Here is a 21898-nt window from a genome sequence, read left to right as displayed (position 1 = left end):
TTTTTGTGTGTGTGTGCATTTTTTCATTGAAAGTGTGTGCAGGCCTGCAAATCACTGAACATATTTATAATTCATTTTTTTTTAAAAGTCTTTCAAAAATACTTTTCTAGTTTACAGACAAATGAAATACTGTGGGAGAGCCCACATCAGCTCCTTCAACTGATTGTCTCTGCTTGTCTGAACATGATATATAAATGAAGTGATATTACTATTAATAAAAACATGTTAATTGGATTAACTGATGAATAACTGGCTAGTTTGATGCCCTTCTATATCCTTTTAACATGATTTTTTTCTTCTTTTTTTTGGCTTTTACTGTCCCGTGAAAATAGGGCGTCCATGCATTGGAACACACCGTATAGGCAAAATGTAAGTTGAGTGAATGAATGAACATTTCCACCCACATATGCCAAACGTATTGTATACACGCCATGGTATCCGGCGCCAAATACCAATACAGAAAAGGAGACTTGTCGGCATAGTAAGGAAGCGTGGATGCTTATCAGTTGCCTCAGATGTTTTATTTCTTTAAAGCCGAACGACTGGTTGAGAAAAAACTTACCGCAGGACACAGGAAGGCGGAGTTAGCCATCGTGACTCACCCTGCACGTGGACGATCTTTGGTATACTGTGTCCGACACACGTCACCTGACACCCTAGCAACCAGCAGGCGTCACCAGGAGCGACCGCAGGTGCTGGACAGGTAAGCGTTTTATCCCAAAGCGAACCGGGGGAGGGGAAAAAGTACCTTTATGAGCTGAAGTCCATCAGTCATCCGTCGCGTTTGTGTGTTCGGCGAGTTCGGGTTGGTAGTGTAAACGGCGAGGGATTAAGTTCGCTGCGTGGCTGGTTACTGTCGCTGTGACCGGTATTAACAGAGAAGTAGACAATAAACCACACATGAGATACATGGGACCATTTTAGTCAGGGTAGTTCAGCAAGGCTGCAACTAATTATTTTTTTCCACAATAAATCTTTATTTTTTTCCTTAATCCTTCATAAAATAAAAGTAGTAAAGTAGCTGACTTCTTCAAATTGCTTCTTTTGTCTGCCCAACAGTCTCAAACCCCAAACATACTAAATTCACAGTGACAAAAAAAATCAGAAAATAAGCAGCAAGTGCTCACATTTTGAGAGCCTGAAGCCAGCTAATGTCTTGAATTTGGGCTTGATAAATGACTTAAACCACTGAAGATGTGTCTTAAAACACAGAAAAATACTTCTGATATGGATTTTCCAGAAAACAAGTTAAATGACCTAGTTAAATATTATTTTCTTAAAAATACATCCACTCCCTCCCCTTCATCAAAAAACCCAGAATGCATAAATATTCAAATATGTAACTTAACAACTAGACACAAGGTGTCTCCTACTTCACTGAAAAGTCCATTCTCTGTGTATCATCCTACACCGTAAAGGCAAAACATCCAAGTGAAGTAACAATACGCAAAACACAGTTTTGAGTTGAGGGGGAAATTAATCAATTCTCAGAATCTATCTTCCGTCAATCAATCAATCGATTATTCAGCTGCTTGTTTCCAGTCCAGCTTGAATGGCAACCTCAGAATCTAAACGACGGCAGACTACCATCATATTCCCTCCCGTTACATTATAACCCACAATGTCCACAAACATTGAAGTAAGCCAGCTGCGTTACAGTTTTGTTATTCACGTACTACATGTACATTTTTTTTCATTCAGTTTATTTATATAGCGCCAAATCATAACAGAGGTTATCTCAGGGCACTTTTCATATAGAGCAGGTCTAGTCTGTACTCTTGATAGTTATATTTTCAGAGCCCAAACATTCCCCTGTGAGCAAACACTGGGCGACAGCGGCAAGGAAAAACTCCCTTTCAACAGGTAGAAACCTTGAACAGAACCCGGCTCATGGTGGGCGGCCGTCTGCCGAGGAGGAAAGAGAACGTAGCACAGTGCAGGTATAACATAAAGATGTATAACAATGATGAGACTAAGGATACAACTAATAATAATAGGGTGAACAATAATACTAATAAAACTAAATATAATAATAGTAATGATGATAATAATAATGGAAGCAGTGGGTGTTGAGCAGGATCATGGGGGCACTAGGTGGTCTGCAGTCAGCGTTCCAGACTCTGCAGCACCAGGGGCAGCAATACCTGCAGAAAGCGACAGGAGGAGAGAGGAGCTCGGTGCACCATGGGAAGTCCCCTGGCAGTCAAGGCCTATAGCAGCATAACTAGGGGGTGGTTCAAGCCGAGCTTGAGCCAGCCCTGACTGTAAGCTTTATCAAAAAGGAAGGTTTTAAGCCCACTCTAAAGCCTGGAGAGGGTGTCTGCCTCCGGGACCCAAACTGGAAGAGGGTTCGCCAGTGGAGAAGCCTGATACCTGTAGGCTCTGCCTCCCATTCTACTTTTGGAGACTCAAGGAACCACAAGCAAGCCTGCTTGCGTCTGCATCTAGATGTGTGAAACATAACATCTTGTCCAGTCTTACCTATGACGTTCGATGACACTCTGATAAGGGACGTTTGTATAATGGGATAGTTCCAGCTGCACTGTGCTCTGTTTCTCCACCAGTGGCAGCCGTTTCCATGGCAACCCGGATGCATATGCTTTCTCAGCCCAAACCCAATCGACTGAGACATCCGGACCGGTAGGCCTGACTGTCCTCCTACACCTCCTCCCCATCTCTGTCTCTCTATTGATCACTTACTCCGATGAGGCCTCTTTTCTGTTTTCCAGTCGTTCTGTTTACTGGCTGGATGAGCTGCCTCGTGAGAGGACTGGATCCACCACCAAAATTGGTATGGCTCTCTTTCTCTCTCACTCTTTTTTCTTTTATTTACAACCCATCCTCAGCTGCCTTTTTTTAGGACACAATGCACACTTGTTTTTCTTCACAGAGTTAACCCCTCGCTGGCTGGAGCTCTGTAGAAGTAAAAAGCTCTACTCTCCAGTAACGTAAATATGATAAGTTTTAGTGTTGCTAATGCAGAATGCTACTAACTACTAATGCGCGTGTGATTTCTTTTTTAGGTGTCTTTTTGCCTTGTCCGCTTTCTGAAAAACGAAATCAATGATACATATGATTCACTTTTCATCCTCATCCTGTGTTTACCTCTCTTGATAAATTCAGTATAATAGCCATTGCCTAATTCCATCGGTCCAGAAACAGTCATGCAAATATGCAAGTATTTTTTAATGTCAGGCCCTGAATTTCATGCTGAGTATTCCAGGACTTGATGATTCTATCGCCAACAAGGTCTGATATGTTGTATTTTATAGACATATCAGAATCAATGAACTAAACCAAAGCTAAAACGAACAAAACATCTGCCTTTTAGCACTGATTTGATGAAAAACTTATTTCATTAGAGTTCCTCTGTGGGGTTTTTGACCATTAGTGGTACTCTGGAGCAGTGTTTTTATGAGTGGGAGCCCGAGCTAGCAATCATGCATGTGAACAATGCAGCATTTAAGAGAATTTTTTTTAAATGAGGAAGGAAATACATGTTAAACATCAAGGATTTTATGTTTTGATGAGTAACACTGCATGTAAACAGAAACACTGTCTGACTCCACCGATCCCCTTTGAGATCTTATTGAATAGTTGTCTCCTTCTGGCTCTATTTTTTATCCCCCTCTTGTGTCTTTTGCTCTTATCTGCCATCCTGCATCCCTCCTTCCTCTTTCCTCATCTTCCTCTTATTATAGTTACCTTTACCTCTTTCCATGTCCTCTCTTGTTTATGCTCTCCTTTCCCCTCTTCCGCTTCTCTTTCCTTTCTTCTCATCTACACCCCACTCTGCCCGCCTCTTTTCCCCTTCCCAGACTTTCTCCCATTTGGGAGGTGGGTGAATGGGCTCTCAGAGCCGTTCCATCCAAGCAGCTGTGTAACCTGGCTCAACCGCGGGTTCCTGCAGCTGGCTGGCAGCCAGACCGCACACTGCTGGCCCCTGTGAGTAACACACATCCCATTTCCCAAAAAACTGCTTCGATGTGGGAGATTTTTTTTTTTGGGGGGGGGGGGGGTTAAACTCCACAGCCAGTGGTGTTAGTAAGGCATACATTTTTAAATTTTTTTTTTTTTTTTTTTAAGTTTTAAATTTTACTTTTAGATATGTCTGAATGAAAACATGAGGTAAAACCTCAACTTTAAGCCTCCTTACTTTTAAGGATCTTTTTTGTAAGCTGGGAGTTAACACATGGGATTCATCAGTCAGAAACTTGTTGAACCTTATGGAAAGACAATGGACTCTGACAACAGGATATGATCAATGGCTTAACTTTCCTGAAAAGGTCAAGCCACTGATCATATGAATAGCTCATTTATAATGCTGCCTATCTGGGGAAAGAGAAGACAGTTTTAATTTGTTGTTGTTATCCATATTGCTGAACGACACCGGCAAACACAAAGGGGGGAAATTCCTCATAGAATTTTTGTTTTCCTCTTTCTTGGTTTTGACTGGAATTTGTACACGTAGTAAAAAATCATTATCACAACAAGCTTACCTATTTTTGACCCACTTTATAATCCGGAAGACTGGACCATAAATGACAGCGTCATTTTTTGAGGTACTTACACTTCCCATGATTTAACATGACCACAGCCAAAGTGGTGGATCACCACACAGACTTTGTCATTCCTAGAGCCCTCCGCTAGCACGACTGAAAAATATTTCAGTGTCATCACCTTTCTTACTTGTTCAGCCGCTATCGAAAGTGCTTGTTCTTATGCACTGTGCGCTGGGTCAAGACTGAGTGGAGTTAATCCAAGTTTCATTTGTTTGATTGACTCCTAAGAGCTCATGTCTGATATTGTGCTTTTTTTTTTTTTTTTTTTTTTTACATTTACAATCTCATTTATGACCTAAAATGTGATTGTAGTTGAGCAGAGCGACACAGACGGCAGTCGCCACCTCACGGATTTGCCAGCTTGCCCAGCCAAAGAGAAGGCAGGTTCGTGAGGACTCTGGTCACAAATCAAAGCCTGTGCCCGTGAACCACTTGCCATGCAAAGCATCGGCACACTTGGAGCTTCTGTCCAGTAAGTGAGTCTTTTTCAGCAGCTTCTTTAAAACAATAGTTTAACGTTTTGGGAAATACACTTATTTGCTCTCTTGCAGAGAGTTGCAGCAGATTAGAGAAGCAACACCACGCTTATGTCTGTATGTTAAATATGAAGCTACCGTCAGGAGAAGGTTAGCTTAGCTTAGCTTAGCACACTTTCTCGTCTCCTCTCTCCTCTCTCCTCCTGTCCCTGGTGCTGCAGAGTCTGGATCTCTGACTGCGGACCTCTTGTTTCCAAAGTATGGAAACAGGAGGAAACAGCTGGTGTGGCTTTCTCTTAAGTAACAAAATCTTCCCACCAGCACCTCTAAAGCTCAGTAATTAGTATGTTACATCTTGTTCTCTTAATTTGTGCAAAAACTGAAGGCTAGTTGTTTCCCTCTTTCAGTCATTATGCTAAGCGAGGCTAACTGTCTCCTGGATGTAGCTTTATATGAAGAATGGTATTGATCTTCTCATCCAAACTTCCCAAAATGTTGAACTATTCATTTAGAATTGCATTGTCTGACCTCGGTGTGATGACTTCTTCTTCTCAGCCCCTAAGCATGACCACCCCAAGTTTGAAGGAGAGCGCTCGGTGTGCTGGCCCGTCTCCCGAGCAGCCAGAAGCCACGTAGCCAGCCAGAGACTTCTTGAGCTGTCCGGTCCTAAAGAGAGGAAGGCTCTGTTGGAGGGATATGATCCATATGTCGTTAGTCGGGCAGCACGCTCTGCCAGCCCCTCGCCCCGGATACAACAACTCTGTTTGCCTCTGCCTCGCAAATGTTGCTCAAAGTAGGAGGGATGATGTCAAATGTCTGGTACCCAGGGAGGTGCTGATTGTTCTCCTTTTTACTGGTCCAAGAGTTTTACTGTGACAAAGTTTTTTGTTCCATGTAAAATAATGACAAAGGCCTATTATTTGCTGTTATGTGAATGTACAAATGACAAAAATCGTACAGCAGCACCCCACTGTTTATGATCTTCTTTACTTGCTACCCTGGTTTCACGTGACCTACTGAAAACTACAGTTTTCTCTTCTGCCCCACAATGGCTAAGAGCAACCCTTCCGTTCTTTAGTGGCGTCTTGAAACAACAACTTGCTGGGACACTTTTTTAGAAGGAGGCTGATGCTAAATCAAGATACGAAGCTGGTTAGAGTAGCGCTGGTTTTGATACCATCGACCAAAGGCTGGTGATTGCCCTCACGAATGCATTACGCACGCCCGTGCGTGTACAATGCATTTTTAATAGCTACCATTGCCCTTATGTGCGCCATCAGTACTAATGAACAAGACAACTTGCGTAATTGCGGGAACGTCATAGTTTGATCATGAAATAAAACAAGCTGTTAGGGGGATATTGTGAACTGCAGCTAAAATTGCTTTGAGACATCCTGTAGCCACATCCGTCACTTCTTAATTGTTTTTCTTGATTATTGTTAACATGAGGCAGGCAGCCAATGAATCTGTTAAATCATTACAGTTAAAAATTAAAATATAAATAACACACATTTTAAAAGGTTGAATGAAACAAGGGGAGAAAAGACAGTAGGGTCCTTCAAGTTTTTCCTTTTTTTTTTTTTTTTTTTAATGTGATCCTTAAATCCAGATTAAACCATCACTTTATATTTCATCTGTCTAACTATGTGCAATGCTGAAAGTGGAGGAAGATAAACCTACTGCTTTTTTAAATTATCATTATTTTTATTTAAATAGGTTTAATTTTATTATGAAATGAAAGGGAGATCAAACCCTCATTTGGAGGATCTCAGCGGAAAGTTTCACAGGATCCTCTAGGGGGCCTCGGACTGTATGGGAACCACACACACACACGCACACACACACACACACAGACACAAAACCGAGCGGGGCACTGACTGACAGCGGGGCGGAACACACGTGTATTCTGGAGCCGAGAGGTTGCTGCTCTTGCACAGTCGCTGTAGATGGACTCGGTGAGATGTTCAAGCTCGCACCGGTAAGTGGGCTCGATTTTGACTCACGATTCATTCAGCAAACGGCCGGAAGTTTAACTTGAAAAAGGCGACGATTCATTTCTTCGACAAATAAGAAACAGACCCGGGGACAGGTTCTACTTGATAAGACGTGTCTGTTCTCAATAGCTCAAAACAAAAATTTCTATCATTCCTCATGGTGTCTGTGACCTTTTCTTCTAGGTTGTAGCCTAATGTCAAATTGGCGTCAAGACAAAAACTACAAGCGAAAAATGAACCCATCCAGCCACAAACACCAAACGCGATGCTTCAGTAAGAGATTTATTTATTCCGCTGATCGTAGTGGAGGGAATTAAAGGCAATTTTGCTGATCTTGAAGTGCAGTTGTTCTTTTGTTTTTGTTTTTTATCAGTACAATTTTGTGTGCATATATTTAGTCGTTTAGTCATTAATCAAATAGTTGATTGAGAGAAAACTGAATCAGCAACATCGATTGGTGCTAAGTTAATTGTTTCTATCCTGTTCTGCGAGGAAATCAGTGGTGGAAAGTCATCCATGCACCGTACTGCACAAGTTGGAGGCACTTCGTGTATTTCCATGTCATGCTCCTTTATCCCTCTGTTCCGCAACGCTTCGGAGGGAAGTGCTGTACCTTTTTGTGTTACGGCTGGAGTGAACGTGGACAACCGGCAGCTCGGCGACAAAGCCCGTGACAGTTCAAATGAACACTGCATCAACCAGCTGCCCCATTAAAACGCTGCTGACATGCACCGGTAGGGATAACAATACGAGGTGCTGATACAGCTTCCCGGGGCCACTCTCGTGTCCGAGGAGTTGGACCTGTGACGCCTCAGGTACATTTTGCTCAGGTATGACAGCAGGTCTAGGTTGAGGTAGTTGTACTTTGAACTCTTCTTCCACCACTGCCAGAAATCGTGTCTTTGTGCATCTTGAACCGCTCAGGTTTGTTGACAGTGTGTAAAAGGGGTGTTGACTCAACTCTGTAATCGTTTTCACTGGTTGTTTTTTGAAGGTTTGTGTATGTGTGTGTGTGTGTGTTTGTTTGTTTGTGTGTGTGTGTGTGTGTGTTTTTCCTGTCGTGACAGGATATTAGAAATGCCGTTTGGTATAATGCAGTTGGCGACACTACTTTAGAATTTATTAGCACTATATAAACATAGAATAAATGGCTTATAATATAGGCTGTTTGAGCGCAGATCTAACAATGTTTTGAACTTCTCATGTGAAGACATGATTTATATTATTACAGCTGTGTTTTACTATACTGTCATTCATCTGTTTGTACACCAGCCTCCACGGGCGCCCGCATGAGAAGTTATAGTTGCTGAAAAATAACACACTTACATCTGCCTACAGCTGCATCACAGTGTCTTATAAACCCTCTATTAAATGTTTATGTACTGCTTATAAATACTAAATAGTGTGACTTGAAGTAAAGTGTTACTATGCACTCCAGGACCACCACCACTACCAGTAGCGCTGAAAATGAGTGGAAGCAACATCTGTTTCCATTTTTCACACCTTGGCTTTAAATAGATGAAAAGCCTTGGGCTGCTCTTTCATGTTAATCGCACCAACGTGATGAGTCTGAGCTCTTACAGGTCAGGCCTGCAATTCTTAGTTTTGATAAGAGAGCCAGTGCCGATCAATTCCTTCACACACTCAAACCCGGCGCAGCCAATGTGGGAACTTAAAAACTGTCTGTACTCGGTAAAACTGCCTACGTTTCATGTTGGTTGGAGCTTTTTCCGTGTTGCAATGCAAGGCAGAAGAAGTTGTAGGCACGCGGCCATGGGGTTCAAGGCTATAAAGATGTTGCAGTGAAGCTGTGATGAAATGTAACAAATAAACTTAGTCATTTTGGGGCATCCTGCGCTCACACTCCGTAAATCTGTTTAAGATTTGAGAGGATAAAAAGCCAATATGGTTTCTTTTATTTGTTTAACTGTTCAGTGATCAGAGTCCCGGAGCTGAATTCCTGGTAGTGTGATGGGGGGAAAGTGAGGGAAAAAGACTGCAGTGGCCAGGAGAGAGCGGTTGGTGGTCATGGAGCGGCGCCTGGCTGTGGCGTGGACCTACCTGCTAGGGGCTGGACTAACCCTGGGTAATGCACAGCACACTCTCCCTCTTCATCCAGAACAGAATCAGACCCAGTGTGGTGAGGTGCTGATGTTTGTGTGAACGCCGTGGTTGGAGAAAATCCCTGGAACGTGATGATGTGTCAAAATTTAAACTAAACGTTTCGAAGAAGCAGAAAGTTAATACCACAGCTAGGCAGGAGGTGGTTTCACTTTTTTTTTTTTACAGGAACTCCTTTGCAGACACTGGGAAAGTTATCGCAGTTATCAGTCTGTGGGACTTTGCAAATAAACTACCATGCCCTTATTTCCTGTGTAACAGTGTGGCTCATTGATGTGTTATTCATAGTTTTTGAATAACAATGAAACTCTGTGGCACAGATAAATAAGCTGAATCAGGTTGTGGGATACAAAGACAAAACTTGCGAGTAGGATGTTGTTTTGGTGTTTTCTTATTGTCAATTGCTGACAATAAGAAAAATAAAGAAAATCGCCAGCTTTAGCCTTTAACAATAGATCAATTGACTATGTATAATCTGAAAGGGGCAACCCAAAGAGAATTATCATCCGTGTCTGCAGTTGCCCTTAGTTCTATGGAGCGTTTTAACCTCTTTCAGTTAATTGTTTTGGTTTTGTAGCCCACAACTTTGCTCTTTTCATTCACACTCGTGGCTTTCTCAACCCTGTTTCAGTGGCAAAAAAAAAAAACGAGCATTTAGCAGCTAAAGACCAAGATATATTCCCTGGACAGTATGTGGGCTGTTGTTATATAGAAAGAACCAACTAAAGAACCACATTTTTTTTCCAGGATGTGGAGACCGAAAAGAGCATGAACGAAAGTGAATATTGGACCAGAAACAGGGCTCCAAATGAATTCCTAATTTTGCTGTGTGTTTGCCGGTTGTGTCAGGCAGCTGTTTACTAACACATTAGCCCCATATATTGATATATTGTACGTCAAAGTGTGTGATGTTTAGCTCATTGTGGAGTTCTGTCCTCATGGTGCCCAAAAATCTAATTAATGCAGACAATCTAATTAATTGTCTGCTTTAAAGAGACAAAATTAGCACTTCATTTCTCAAACTTTAACAGCAAAACTCATACAAAAGTTCCCAAACTCCTAAAAACTTTTAATGAAAGGCACATTCAAATGAAAAAAGGCGGCAACAAATTTCTTAAGAAGGAAGGATTAGAACTATGACAGACCTAGTATGATCATGTTGATTAATACCACACAAACCCAGTGGGAAGCTGAGCCAACAAGGTGGTGCCAGATCAAGCCAAACACCTTGCACAGTCTTGTCTGAGCTTTTGTTTCAACTTCAGGTCAGATAGCAATTGCAGCCCTGCATAAAATATTTGACAAAGTAAATCGTGTATATCCAGCGGGGTTAAATTGGTTTCAGATGTAATTCGTATAAGGTTTTAATAAGTTCCTCAGACAAGATGTTAGTCCAGGCAGTTGGCAAGTTCACTCATTTCCTTTCTGCTAATCTAACACACATAGCCCTTTTTTTTCTTTCTTTAAATCTATTTCCTGCCAGTTAAAATTAGGTTCTGCACAAATCTTGCATCCATGAAGCTTTTCCCAAACCACTGCTTGTGCATTTCATTAAATACATTCAAGAATCCAATCCCAAATCACCTGCTTTTTCTTCAGCCTGAAGATCTCTACAGTATATAACACACCAAAAACTCCAGACGTATCCAGCAGTGTCTGCCTCTTCGCGCTGTTAACGCCAGCCTCTCTCCTTCTTCAGTCCTGCCGCAAGCCTCGTCCATTACAACGTCCAAGGCCCTCCCCAAACCCCCGCGGTTAAATGGCTGTGTGTTCCTGAATCGCGCTAACATCACCTGCCGCTGGGAGGCTGGAGACACCCCGGCGGCGCGCTACACTCTGCAAGTTCAGAGGAAACCTGGGTGAGAGAATGCATTCCTATATGTTAGAGGTCACACATGAACACATACAAGTATGTGAAATAGGCCTCCAATTCAGATCATCCAAAATTTGTGGAGCACTTTATATCATATATTACTTTATATTATTATATGTATACATTGTGATATTGTTTAGTTGATTCGGGTGTTTTCTTTCACAACAGGTGACTAAAAATGGCACATTTTAATAATGATTGATTAATAATTGATTGATTTGTTAGTGTTGCATTCGCAACTTGTTTCCGCTGCCTCAAGTTTTCAAAAATCAGTTATTGTAGGTTTAATTTGTTTAAAATTTGTGATACTAATCAATTTGTAAGAGTTTGTGAAAAAAATACAGTATCTCAAATGCAGACCTTCTATAGAGCTGAAATAAGCATTTTCCCCTGAGCTGTTGGTAAGCAGGAAAAAGACTGTCTCATATTGCCTTAGATGTATCTTTGACTCAATATGGTTTGTTCAATTTGTTTTACACTCTTACACTGAGGCATATTTGCAATTATAATGCTTGGGATTGTAATTACCTTTGAATATCCCATGCGTGTGAGGCTTTGATGATGAGTTTGATTTCCAGAGATACTGAGAAACACACTGTTCCTATCTCACGATCTGTTTGTTGGGTAACATTGTCTGTGTTTGTGACTTTACACGCAAACGTGCACACACATCTGAAGCATGCAAATGCATATCGGTTGGCATGACAAAAACATGCATCTATTTGGGCTTGTGGTTTTGTACCAGTTTGTTTGCGTGTTGCACCTGTTGTGCCCAGAGGCAAGAGTAAGTCTCAGATCAGCATCGTTTGTATATTGGTGTGTGTGTGTGTGTGTGTGTGTGTGTGTGTGTGTATTTTATGAGTATTTGTTTCTATGTTTACATGTTGTGGATGTGTAGAGCTGAGCCCTTAACAACAAACAGTTCTCTGACGACGTTCACCTGCTCCACGTCTGGCACCAGCTGCACAGTGGGAATCGGCAACTCCTCCGTGAGGTTTACCTTTTGCACCACCATCATAGCACACGGTCGCAACCGAGACGTGGCCTCAGATCCTCGGTGTCAGCCTGGTAGGATTGAAGGTGAGGCTGTCGTGCTTCCCCCAATTGTGCCCTCATTTTTCGTCTCTTGCCTCTCTCTTACCCTTCTCTCCCTGTGTCTCTCAAGTGATGTTGCCTCCAGCGATTTTGGACAGTGTGAAGTCAGTCGATGGGAAACCTCAGTATCTGAATGTAATCTGGAGCCGCATCTTGTCTGTCTTTCCTGTGTCTGACTCTGAAATTGAAGCCGGAAACCTGAATTCCCAGATTGAGGTCAAAGCACAGGGGCAGGTCTGCCGCTCCCAAATATTCACAAAACTGCATACAACTGCATGAAGGAACAGATTAATTCATAAAGGAAAGGTGCAAAGCGTAGCATTTTAAGATATCAAAACATCCCACACCAGTGGTTCAATTTGTCAAGTTAAGACCAAATTTTCGATGACGGCTCTTGTCATGTTTTGTAATGTTACAGAGATCAAACATGTCTCACAAAATGGAAAAATGCTGCTTGGCTTCTTTGCAGCGGCTCATAAATCACTTTAAATATTTCTTGATATTAAAATGGTTCACGTAGCACATTTCAAGAACAAAGTCTTTATAAAACAGAAGAAAGAACAAATGTTGTTTCTTCACAAGCTAATCCTCACCTTACTTCTTCCTGTTTCTCTTCCCCATGCAGTTCGATGTCCAGGTCAAAAATGTGACAGTGAAAGGCTACAGCTTCCTGGTCGACCTCCTAAAACCCGACACGTCATACACCGTCAGGCTGCGTCACCGTTACCGGGGCCCAAAGAGCCCCTGGAGCCCGTGGAGCAATGCAGGCCAGGGAAGGACAGCAGAGGACGGTGAGAGTAAATAAACCAAGAACCAAATCTTTCTCCCTGCATCCATTTTCTGCCACTTATCTGGGTCCAGATTGCGATAGCAGCAGGCTAAGAAAAGTAGGCAAGACATTCTTCTGTCCAGCTACGTCCTCCAGCTCCTCCTGGGGGATCCCACGGTGTCCCCAGGTCAGATGAGATATATCTACCCAGGGGTTTCCTCCCAGTTGGACATGAGTCCAGGGGAAGGCATCCAGTACACGCCCTGATCAGATGCCCAAACCACGTCAACTGTCTCCTTTAATTGGAGAAGAGTGGTAGGACTTCTACCAGTCCATAACACACATGTGGACCAGATGGGCCCACCCAGGACCCTTGCAAGAGTTGCCATTTCACAGGCACTGACCCCGACCTCCGCGAGACTCTGAGAAGGAGTGCCACCCAAGACACTCCGACAGAATTCAGAGTGTTGTAGCTGCTGTAGCAGGCATATGTGAATGTGGATGTTTTATGGACTTCGCTGCGGCCAAAAAATGTGTATACCACCCCTTCGCCTTTGTGTTCCTTTAGCATGTTCTGCTGTATCACCTTAAAATTTGTGTTTTCCCTCTCCCTTCTGTCTTCCAGCTCCGTCTGCAGCACCAGCATTCTGGAGGCGAGTGAAACAAACAGACAAGAACGGGTGGAGACTCATCTCGCTGCTTTGGAAAGTGTGTGTGTGTGTGTGTGTGTGTGTGTGTGTGTGTGTGTGTGTGTGTGTGTGTGTGTGTGTGAGCGTGCGTGTGTTGAATTGTGTCTGACTTTGAGTCATGAACGATCACATAATATTTTCTGACTATCACTTTGAGCTTTGCAGATTTACAGTTTAATAACTTTTGGATCCAATTAGTTTCTAGTTACCATCTACTCATGAACTGGCCCGTAATTTGTTTATATTTCTCCCTGAAATGACACATTTATTGTGCTACAGTCTGGTTCGAGTTGCCGAGTGAAACTGGGATAGCTGGAGTAAGAGAGAACAAAATGTCACACGGTCTGATTAAAACCTCCATCATCTCACAGCAACTGACTTTTACTTTTTGTTTTCTCTCATGGTTTGTGTTTATACTGTTCAGCCTCTGCCTCGCTTTCTGGCCAATGGCAGAGTTCTCTTCTATAATGTGACTTGTCAGACAGAGAGCGCTCAAGCTCTGAACGATCATGGGAGCTGCAGAGATTTGCCCCATACAAGTATGTCCTGTACCTTGCTCCTCCCTGCTGAACGCTGCTCCTGCGCTCTGACAGCCTCCAACTCTGCCGGGACCTCGCCAGAAGCCCAAATATGGCTCCTGGGAGCTTCTGAGACAGGTAGGGCTCGACCTCCTCATGGATAATTGACGCTTTGTTGTGTCATCACCTGAGATGTTTACTTTGTTCAGGTTAAACAGGTTTACCAATGTAAAGTGTCTTGGTAAGGTTTCGTTCAAGCACGAGCCTCTAAAACAGCTTCGGTGCACCGTGGAACCTGCAACTCTACTGGAGGGATTGAAACACCAATCTTCCGATAGATGTTCCCTCATTTGGTGTTCAGATCATATGAGTAGAGAGAGCTGTCTAGGGGCAAACATAGTGTATTTTGGATCACAGCTTCTCAACCCCCGTCCTTTATGATGTTGGAATAGACGGAGGCTTCACTCTGCGTCAACTTTTGTAACTTTCCAAAACAAACAATCCATCAATCATGCCCACTTTGTGCAGTGATTGCACAGGTGTGCGGAGGCAGATTCCTTCGAGGTCTCTTCTGTCATTCTTCAAACACCCACCTGTCCTTTTTTTTTTTTTTTTTTTTTTTTGTGCAGTACAATTAACCGTAACAATATGAACGGCTTTGAGGAGAAACTGACTGAACGGGTGCTTTCAGACAGTAAAAGTGTGCGTATTCACTCATACAGTCTGCTTTAGGTAGATCTGCATTTGTTTCTTACAAGTATTTTTGCCCCACCCACAAGTCTGGCCATGCAGAACAGATCTAAATGGTTTTGCCTTTAGATACAGTTGGATGACACTTGCAAAGCAGCTACTGGTTCGTTTAATTTGTCACCTCTCTGTTTAATCCCATCCACCCAATGTGCAAAACACAAAGGCACAATGAAAGCATGATCCAGTGTTTTTTTTACTTTTGGTTCAGCTGTATGGTGGACCGGACACAGTTTCAAACAGATACCAGAAAAGTAAAAACTGTTAAACTTACAATATATGCATCTGGCGATTTCCACTAATCAAGAAATACTGAAATCGGGATATTAATATTCTCCATTTATTTTTACTGTTCAGGATCCAGCATTTGCTTGCAAACCGGCTTGTCTTTCTCACCTTCTCCCTCGTTTCTGTTCAGAGCCACCCTGCCCGAGCCAAATCACTGCAAGTCCACTGGATGACAACCACCTAGATGTTAGTTGGACAGCCCCGGTCGATCGATCAGCGAGCGGCTTTGCCGTGGAGTGGTTTGCTGTCAGAGAGAAGAACAGCAGCATCCTGCACTGGCAAACCTTGAATAGTTCCCGTACGACGCTTGTCATCACAGGTGAATGGATACCTACAGAAGCTTAATGTGTAAAATATGATGTTTTTTGCCTTTTTGGAGCTGAAATTATGAAGCGCTGAGTTGAGCAACAGAGAATACATTTTTTGATTTGTCATTTATGAAGTATAGTTAACCAAATTATTTTAATATACACTGATGAGTGTTTTTTTTTTTTTCATTTTTATCTTTGAGTTGTTTAGAGGGAGTAAAGCCGATGGAGCGTTATGCCGTCTCTGTCAAGGCGCTGTATGACGGGCGAGGGGCAGGGAAGAACAGGACGCTTCACATTTACACACGCCAAGGAGGTACGGAGGTAGACATCGTTGTTTCACGGCAAGCTCCAAAAGTAGCTCCAGAACAGCCAAATGTTTGTTTTAGAACAACCGGAAGTGTGATTTTTACCTCAAAGGATAAGGCTGGCAGTGTTGCTGACATTTTTCTTATTGTCAGCAAACTCACAAAACCCGTTCCTCTTGGTCTCTCAATACTTTCTGCCTTCCCTACCGTGTCAATAGCCCTCAGCCCCAGGCCTATTTGTTCTTACTGAAGATGTGCGTCAAACAGATGCATACCTATACTTACTTTTGATCACTATAACTGATAAAATGATTACCCCATAATTCACTTGGCTGAATGTGTTTATGCATTTAAAGCTACCTTTTAAAAGATTTTAGTAAGGTTTCATTTTCATAGCAGACTCATGATTATTACTTAAGGGTGATGCATGTCCAATGGGAAGAACATATTATACATATTATGTTTAATTGTAAAAGAGAAATCCCCTTGATAAATAACAGGATCCCTCTCAGCATGTTGAAGCCAACACCACTAAATCGGATCAGTATGTTATGAAATAGAGATAGAGACTCGAGCCTTGTTCTCACATGTTCTGTGGCTCATCACCATCATCATCATCACCCCTCCTGCTCTTATCGCTCTGCCTGTATAGCGCCATCAGCTGGTCCTAATCTGCAGGTGCAACAGATCTCCGGCGGGACAGTGGAGCTCAGCTGGAGTCCCATGCCTGTGGAACTGCTCCATGGTTTCATCCACAACTACACACTCCACTACACCACCGCAAACCAACCAGCCAGGAGTGAGTGATACGCACACACACACACACACACACACAGGCACACACACACAACCCAACCCAACTAGCTTTAAAAGGAACATTGTATTGCAACAGACCACCTGAAAATGCCTTTGAGTAGGATAAGTCTAGTGTTTGATTTCACTGATTATTCTTCCTCATAGACTGAAAAAGAAGCAATAAATTTCCCTTTGTTCCATGCTCTTGAATGGAAATCTGCATTATCAGTACTTATGAATTTGGTGAGACAGCAGATTGTCCTATAAAACTCAAACTCAACACCCTGCAACGGTACTATGCACTTTACTCTGACAGAGTAACTAATTTAACTACTGAAAATGAAGTATATCAAGTCTACTAAGTTAAAGTCATCTCAAGACTGCTACTCACCAAATGCTACTTTTGTTTTGAATTCTGTAGTTATGAGTGTAAGTATGTAGTTTGCTTCCTGTCCCTCTGCAGATGGCTCTAAAGATATATCTCACATTCACCTTTACTGTGTTTTGGTTTAGTTTTGATACATTCAATATCTTAACATACTAATAAAATTGAGTTTATTTAAGTTTATTAAGACAAGTACTGTGCACAACAGAATATAAACCGCAATAGCTATTTTAAAGAGCTATAGAGCTAGAGATGTAAAGCTCGTAAATATTTTATTCACGATTTTAATAAAATTTTAGTCTTCTTCTTTGTTCCATGTTCTTTATCACATTTTGTCCATCTAGTACTAATAATTCTAATAATGTACCTTTTTTCTTGTTGATTCAGGCGTGTTTGTGCCTGGTCATGTTCACCGTTACTCTCTGGAGAACCTGTCGCCTGGTAACTACGACATCTTCATGCAGGCCAACACTGACGCCGGCGCCGGAGCAGCTGGGCCCGTAGCTAATGTGCACATTGGTGAGGAAGGGTCACACAGATTCGCAGACACAGAATCGCTGTAACCTTAAAGTAAAAACCCTATGTTGCTATTGCTTTAACTTAACTCTGTGTGTGTGTGTGTGTGTGTGTGTGTGTGCGTGTGTGAAGACTCTGAGGAAATCTCGACAGTGATGTATCCCGTCCTTCCTCTCATGCTGACTTCAGTGGCACTTGCACTGATGGCCTGCCTGGCTCAGAATAAGATGTAAGATTTCGGTGTCTTGCACCAGTGACACGCCACACTAAACAACACGAATACAAATGCTTACCTTTTGTCCTCAAAGCTCAGTGTCCTACTCTTACTGTTGTACCTATTGCTGTTTGGAACTAGCTGGTCACTTCATGATATACGTTTTTTTTTCTCATCCTGTAATGTTTATCGTTGCAAATAACTTTGGAGGGTGAAACGGAAGCTGCGTCAGTTCGTTCCTGACCCTTCCAACAGCAGTCTGGCCCACTGGAACCCAACAACCACCTTTGAGGTAACCGGAGTCCTTTCCCATCGGCCCATCTGTATCCTAAATCCTAACATTTGCCTTTCACTTAAAGGAGTCTGGTTTTAAAGTCTGGAAATATTTTGGGGGGTTTTTTTGTCATTGACACCATGTTGCATGATTTCGGGATCCTAAACCAGTTAAACTCTTAAAAACACGTTGCGGACAACAGTCCATCTCTGACGTCTAAGCAGAATTAGACAATTAGGTACTAGGCAATTAATGTTCATTAAAGTTAACATTTTAACCACTAGGTGGGAGCAGAAGCAGCAATTGCCACCTTTATTAACCCCTTTCTGCAGCAACAGTATTGGACCTACATCCGCCAATTTTATAGGCCTCTATTTAATACCTAATAAATAACTTCAAATGTAAACATCACAGAACCATGGATAAATACTTAAATTGAACAAGACTTGTACCATTAATTGTATAAACCTTAAGTACTAAATTTATGAATATCCATGAAAATAAGACACTGAATACACAATTTAAAAAAAAAAACAATCTACTTGAATTTTTTTTTTTACAGTGAACCAACAGAAATATTCCCATTTCCTGGTTCCCAACTCGTCTTGTTTACAATTGTACCAGTTTTGAGGTTGGAATGTAAAAGTACTAAGGTTTTACAGGGCTAGTGAGCCCAGGTGTCCTTTTGTTTGGAAAACCTATCCAAAACTTCTCCAAAATGTCAAAAATTTGTTTTTCAGTATTTCAAAAATAATACTTTGTTTTTGAAGAAACTGAGGAAATCAACCATTTAAATATATCTTCAAACACTAAGTTGGATGATTTGTTTTTTCTCCTCAGAGTACGAAGCCGCCTTCAGTACTAGAGACGCCTGAAATGAAATGCTATGAAGTTATACTGCTTGGTGAAAGTGAACTGCAGAAGCCCAGCCTGGATCAGGTCACCAGTCATCAGAGCGTCTGTAACCTCCGAACATATTCTTCCCACCGGTACCCTCCACCTCCAGTTTCAGGGTCTCAGACACCCCAAAATACCAGAATATCAGAAAAGAAGTTCAACAGGAGCCCAGTCAGAGCCAAGACGAATTCCAACACTGACCTCTCCATCTACTCCAGCGTCGTCCTCTCTCAGACTCTCAGAAATCCTCCTGCACCCATCTTGCCCCCTTCTTATCGCCAGTCCGACAAGTGGCAGCACGGCAGCTGTCAGCGTTAGTGAGGTTAAGCTGCAGCTAGGTGGAGACAGTGAACCACCTGAGGGCAGGAGGGCAGGAGTACCACAAGATCGGATTCTCCTCTTTCTCCAGCAGGTGAACTGAAAAGCTTCCGTCTTTTTCTGGAACAGCATCGAAGCCCCGCTTCCTTCTCTGACTTCAGCAGTAGCTCTCAATCCCCTGTCTTACTTTCTCACCCAGCTGAGGTCACTTCACCCAAACACCGTTTTCCCTAAAGCAACTTTAACTCGGTCTCGTCACCCCAGGCTGGCACCTTCCCTCAGCCCAATGCTCCTTCTGACAATTTAACATCTTTTCTTCTGCCTGTTTTTGTGGATTTCCTTTACTGTCCTGTGGAGTGTGACCATTACATCTCGAGTGCTGTTTAGTTTCATGCAAGGGATACGCTTACTTGAATTTTTCTACAGTGTCTTTAAAAAAAAATATGCACACCACCTTTGACTTATGAAAATGGATTGTTTATCAGGAACAGATTTTGCATTTTATATTTTTAATTATTTTAGATCAGTCTGATTTGTTTTTCGCTAAGATTTTTTTTAAATTCTCTGTATAAACAGAATTAAAGGCACTGTTTGATATTTTTGGAAATACACTTGATTGCTGTCTTGTTAAGATGAGAAGAACGATACCACTTTCATGGCTCTACGGTGAATATCAACCGCCAGTTAGCTTAGCTTAGCATGAAGACTGGAAACAGGGCAAAACAGCTAGCTTGGCTCTGCTCAAAGGTAACAAAATCCATGTTCCAGCACCTTTAAATGAACATTTTAAATATTATTTAATTGGAAAAAAAAAGAAATGTACAAACCACACATTTCTAACCCAGGTTAGCTGTTTCTAGTCTTTATGCTAAGCCAAGCTAACCAGCTTCTGATCGTAGCCATATATTTACCGTTCAGACATGAGAGTGGTATCTACCTTCTCATCTAATTCCCGGCAAGAAAGCCAAAAATAAGTGTATGTCACAAAATGTGAAACTATTCCTTTAATTACATCTGTTTTGTTTCGACATGAAAAACTCCAAGGGAGGACAAATACTTTTTATAGACACTGTATTGTTTGTGACTGAGTCATTATATGTTTTGATCCATTATTAAGGTTTCATAATTTGTTTTTGACATTGCACTACTATACACAGTTGATATATACTATATGTCTGAGCCTTATTTGAATGCTGAGGAATGTATGTAACACAAAACGCTGGAAGGCATTTCCTCTGTACATACTGTATACACTGATGTTTGAGATGCCCGTTTTATTTTTCTTTATTCGGTGCACCTTTATTTATGAATGTGCTGTTATACAGATAAAAGCAATTTACGATGTTCCAGAGACCTTTAGTTTTGTGATGTCCCGGGCTGTAGTTTCACGGGGTAGAAAAAAAGAAAAGAAAAAGATCTTATGAAAGGAGGACTTTAACTTTGATGTAACAAAATGGACACTGCAAACAAAGACTAATTAGATCCCATGCCAGATAGGGGCATTTCTTTATATCCATTAGTTCCCTTTTTTTCAGTGGCAGCTGCTTCTCATTGCTGATGGTGTTTAGTATGTGTCTTGCCTTGGATACATTACATATTTTTTCTGTTATGTATTTGCTGTTCTGGCCTCTTTAGAGTTCTGTTAGTTGGCTCGTGTCCCTTTTGAAAACTCGCTTACTTCAGAGTCAGACTTCTTTTATAGCTAAAAATGCTGCTAACTGGAATTCAGTCCTACAGTGAGCTGACTTTGTAACAGTGCTTTTAACCGTGATTACTTAAGATCTGAAGCTCTTTTCAGTTCATATTATTTGTGTGTTTGAGCATTAAAATGTGCACTTCAATGAATGAAAACCATTCCGGCATTAAAACAGAACATATGCTGTGCGATGATTCTATACTTGGTCTCATGTCTCCTTTATAACTTGTGTGGTTGAAGTTGTGCTTTCGGCCACACAGATTACTTCGATATCTTCTAGACTGAGCGGATTACTCAGTGTGTTTGTAAAAGTTTTTCACGGCCGATACTTTGAATCGTTATAAAAGAAATAGCACAGTTGTTACGAATAACAATGGCTCAGTGCTATTCATACTATAACTGAGGCAGCTGCGTGCAATTCGGCCATCATTCATTTTATTATTTACACCTGTTTTTTTTCCTCCACTGGGACGTGTCAAGATGGGCTAAAAAACGTCTATGGAAGCCCATTTCTGATGAGAAAAGAAAAAAAAGTGATGAAATGTTTGAATTTATTATAATTAAAATATTCACGGCAAGTAAAAATGATTAGATACTGAGTCAAACCTGTTTTAGTAAAGGCATGACACAACCCTTTTCTACAACAAATACAGTTAGGTAAATAAATATTTGGACAGTGACCACCACTATGAAGGATTTGAAACGAAGCCATCAAGATGTGATTGAAGCGTCGACTTTCAGCTTCAATTCAAGGGGTTTTATAAAAACGTCACATTAACCGTTTAGAGATTACAGCCATTTTTATACATAGTCCCTCATTTTCAGAGTCTCAAAAGTAATTGGACAAACCAACATAATCATAAATATAAGGATTATTTTAAATACTTGGATGAAAATCCTTCACAGTCAATGACTGCCTGAAGTCTGGAACCCATGGACATCACCAAATGATGAGTTTCCTCCGCTGAGATACTCTGTCAGGCCATTACTGAAGCCACCCTCAGTGGTTGCTTGTTTGTGGGTATTAAATTTTCATACATAGTCCCTTATTTTCA

General features: G+C 41.7%; 3 protein-coding genes across 5 annotated transcripts; all 3 read left to right on the top strand.

The window, feature by feature from the left end:
* The first annotated feature begins 660 nt into the window (after positions 1 to 660).
* Positions 661 to 6576, top strand: theg (theg spermatid protein). 3 transcript variants are annotated; one of them, XM_040137822.1, is made up of 7 exons: positions 661 to 703; positions 2565 to 2640; positions 2730 to 2791; positions 2891 to 2948; positions 3819 to 3945; positions 4875 to 5034; positions 5594 to 6576. In XM_040137822.1, the coding sequence occupies exons 2-7, from the start codon at positions 2579 to 2581 to the stop codon at positions 5833 to 5835; spliced, it is 711 nt and encodes a 236-aa protein (XP_039993756.1). In that variant the 5' UTR covers positions 661 to 703; positions 2565 to 2578; the 3' UTR covers positions 5836 to 6576. The 3 variants fall into 3 exon arrangements, with proteins under 3 accessions (XP_039993756.1, XP_039993755.1, XP_039993757.1); XM_040137821.1 differs by having other exon boundaries at positions 3702 to 3945; XM_040137823.1 differs by having other exon boundaries at positions 3702 to 3945; positions 4875 to 5038; positions 5594 to 5670.
* A 5331-nt stretch (positions 6577 to 11907) lies between these two features.
* LOC120795471 lies at positions 11908 to 13157 on the top strand. Its single transcript, XM_040137414.1, has 4 exons — positions 11908 to 12106; positions 12192 to 12355; positions 12747 to 12912; positions 13078 to 13157. Exons 1-4 carry the CDS (start codon positions 11908 to 11910, stop codon positions 13155 to 13157), a joined length of 609 nt encoding a protein of 202 aa, XP_039993348.1.
* An 898-nt stretch (positions 13158 to 14055) lies between these two features.
* Positions 14056 to 19889, top strand: LOC120795757 (interleukin-6 receptor subunit beta). The gene is made up of 8 exons (XM_040137896.1): positions 14056 to 14235; positions 15263 to 15451; positions 15652 to 15756; positions 16401 to 16547; positions 17316 to 17447; positions 17577 to 17673; positions 17869 to 17950; positions 18773 to 19889. The coding sequence occupies exons 1-8, from the start codon at positions 14121 to 14123 to the stop codon at positions 19145 to 19147; spliced, it is 1242 nt and encodes a 413-aa protein (XP_039993830.1). The 5' UTR covers positions 14056 to 14120; the 3' UTR covers positions 19148 to 19889.
* The last annotated feature ends 2009 nt before the right edge of the window (positions 19890 to 21898 follow it).

Source organism: Xiphias gladius, chromosome 10 (genome assembly GCF_016859285.1).
Source record: "Xiphias gladius isolate SHS-SW01 ecotype Sanya breed wild chromosome 10, ASM1685928v1, whole genome shotgun sequence".
Lineage (NCBI taxonomy): Eukaryota > Metazoa > Chordata > Actinopteri > Istiophoriformes > Xiphiidae > Xiphias > Xiphias gladius.
This window is presented reverse-complemented; position numbering and strand designations above follow the sequence as displayed.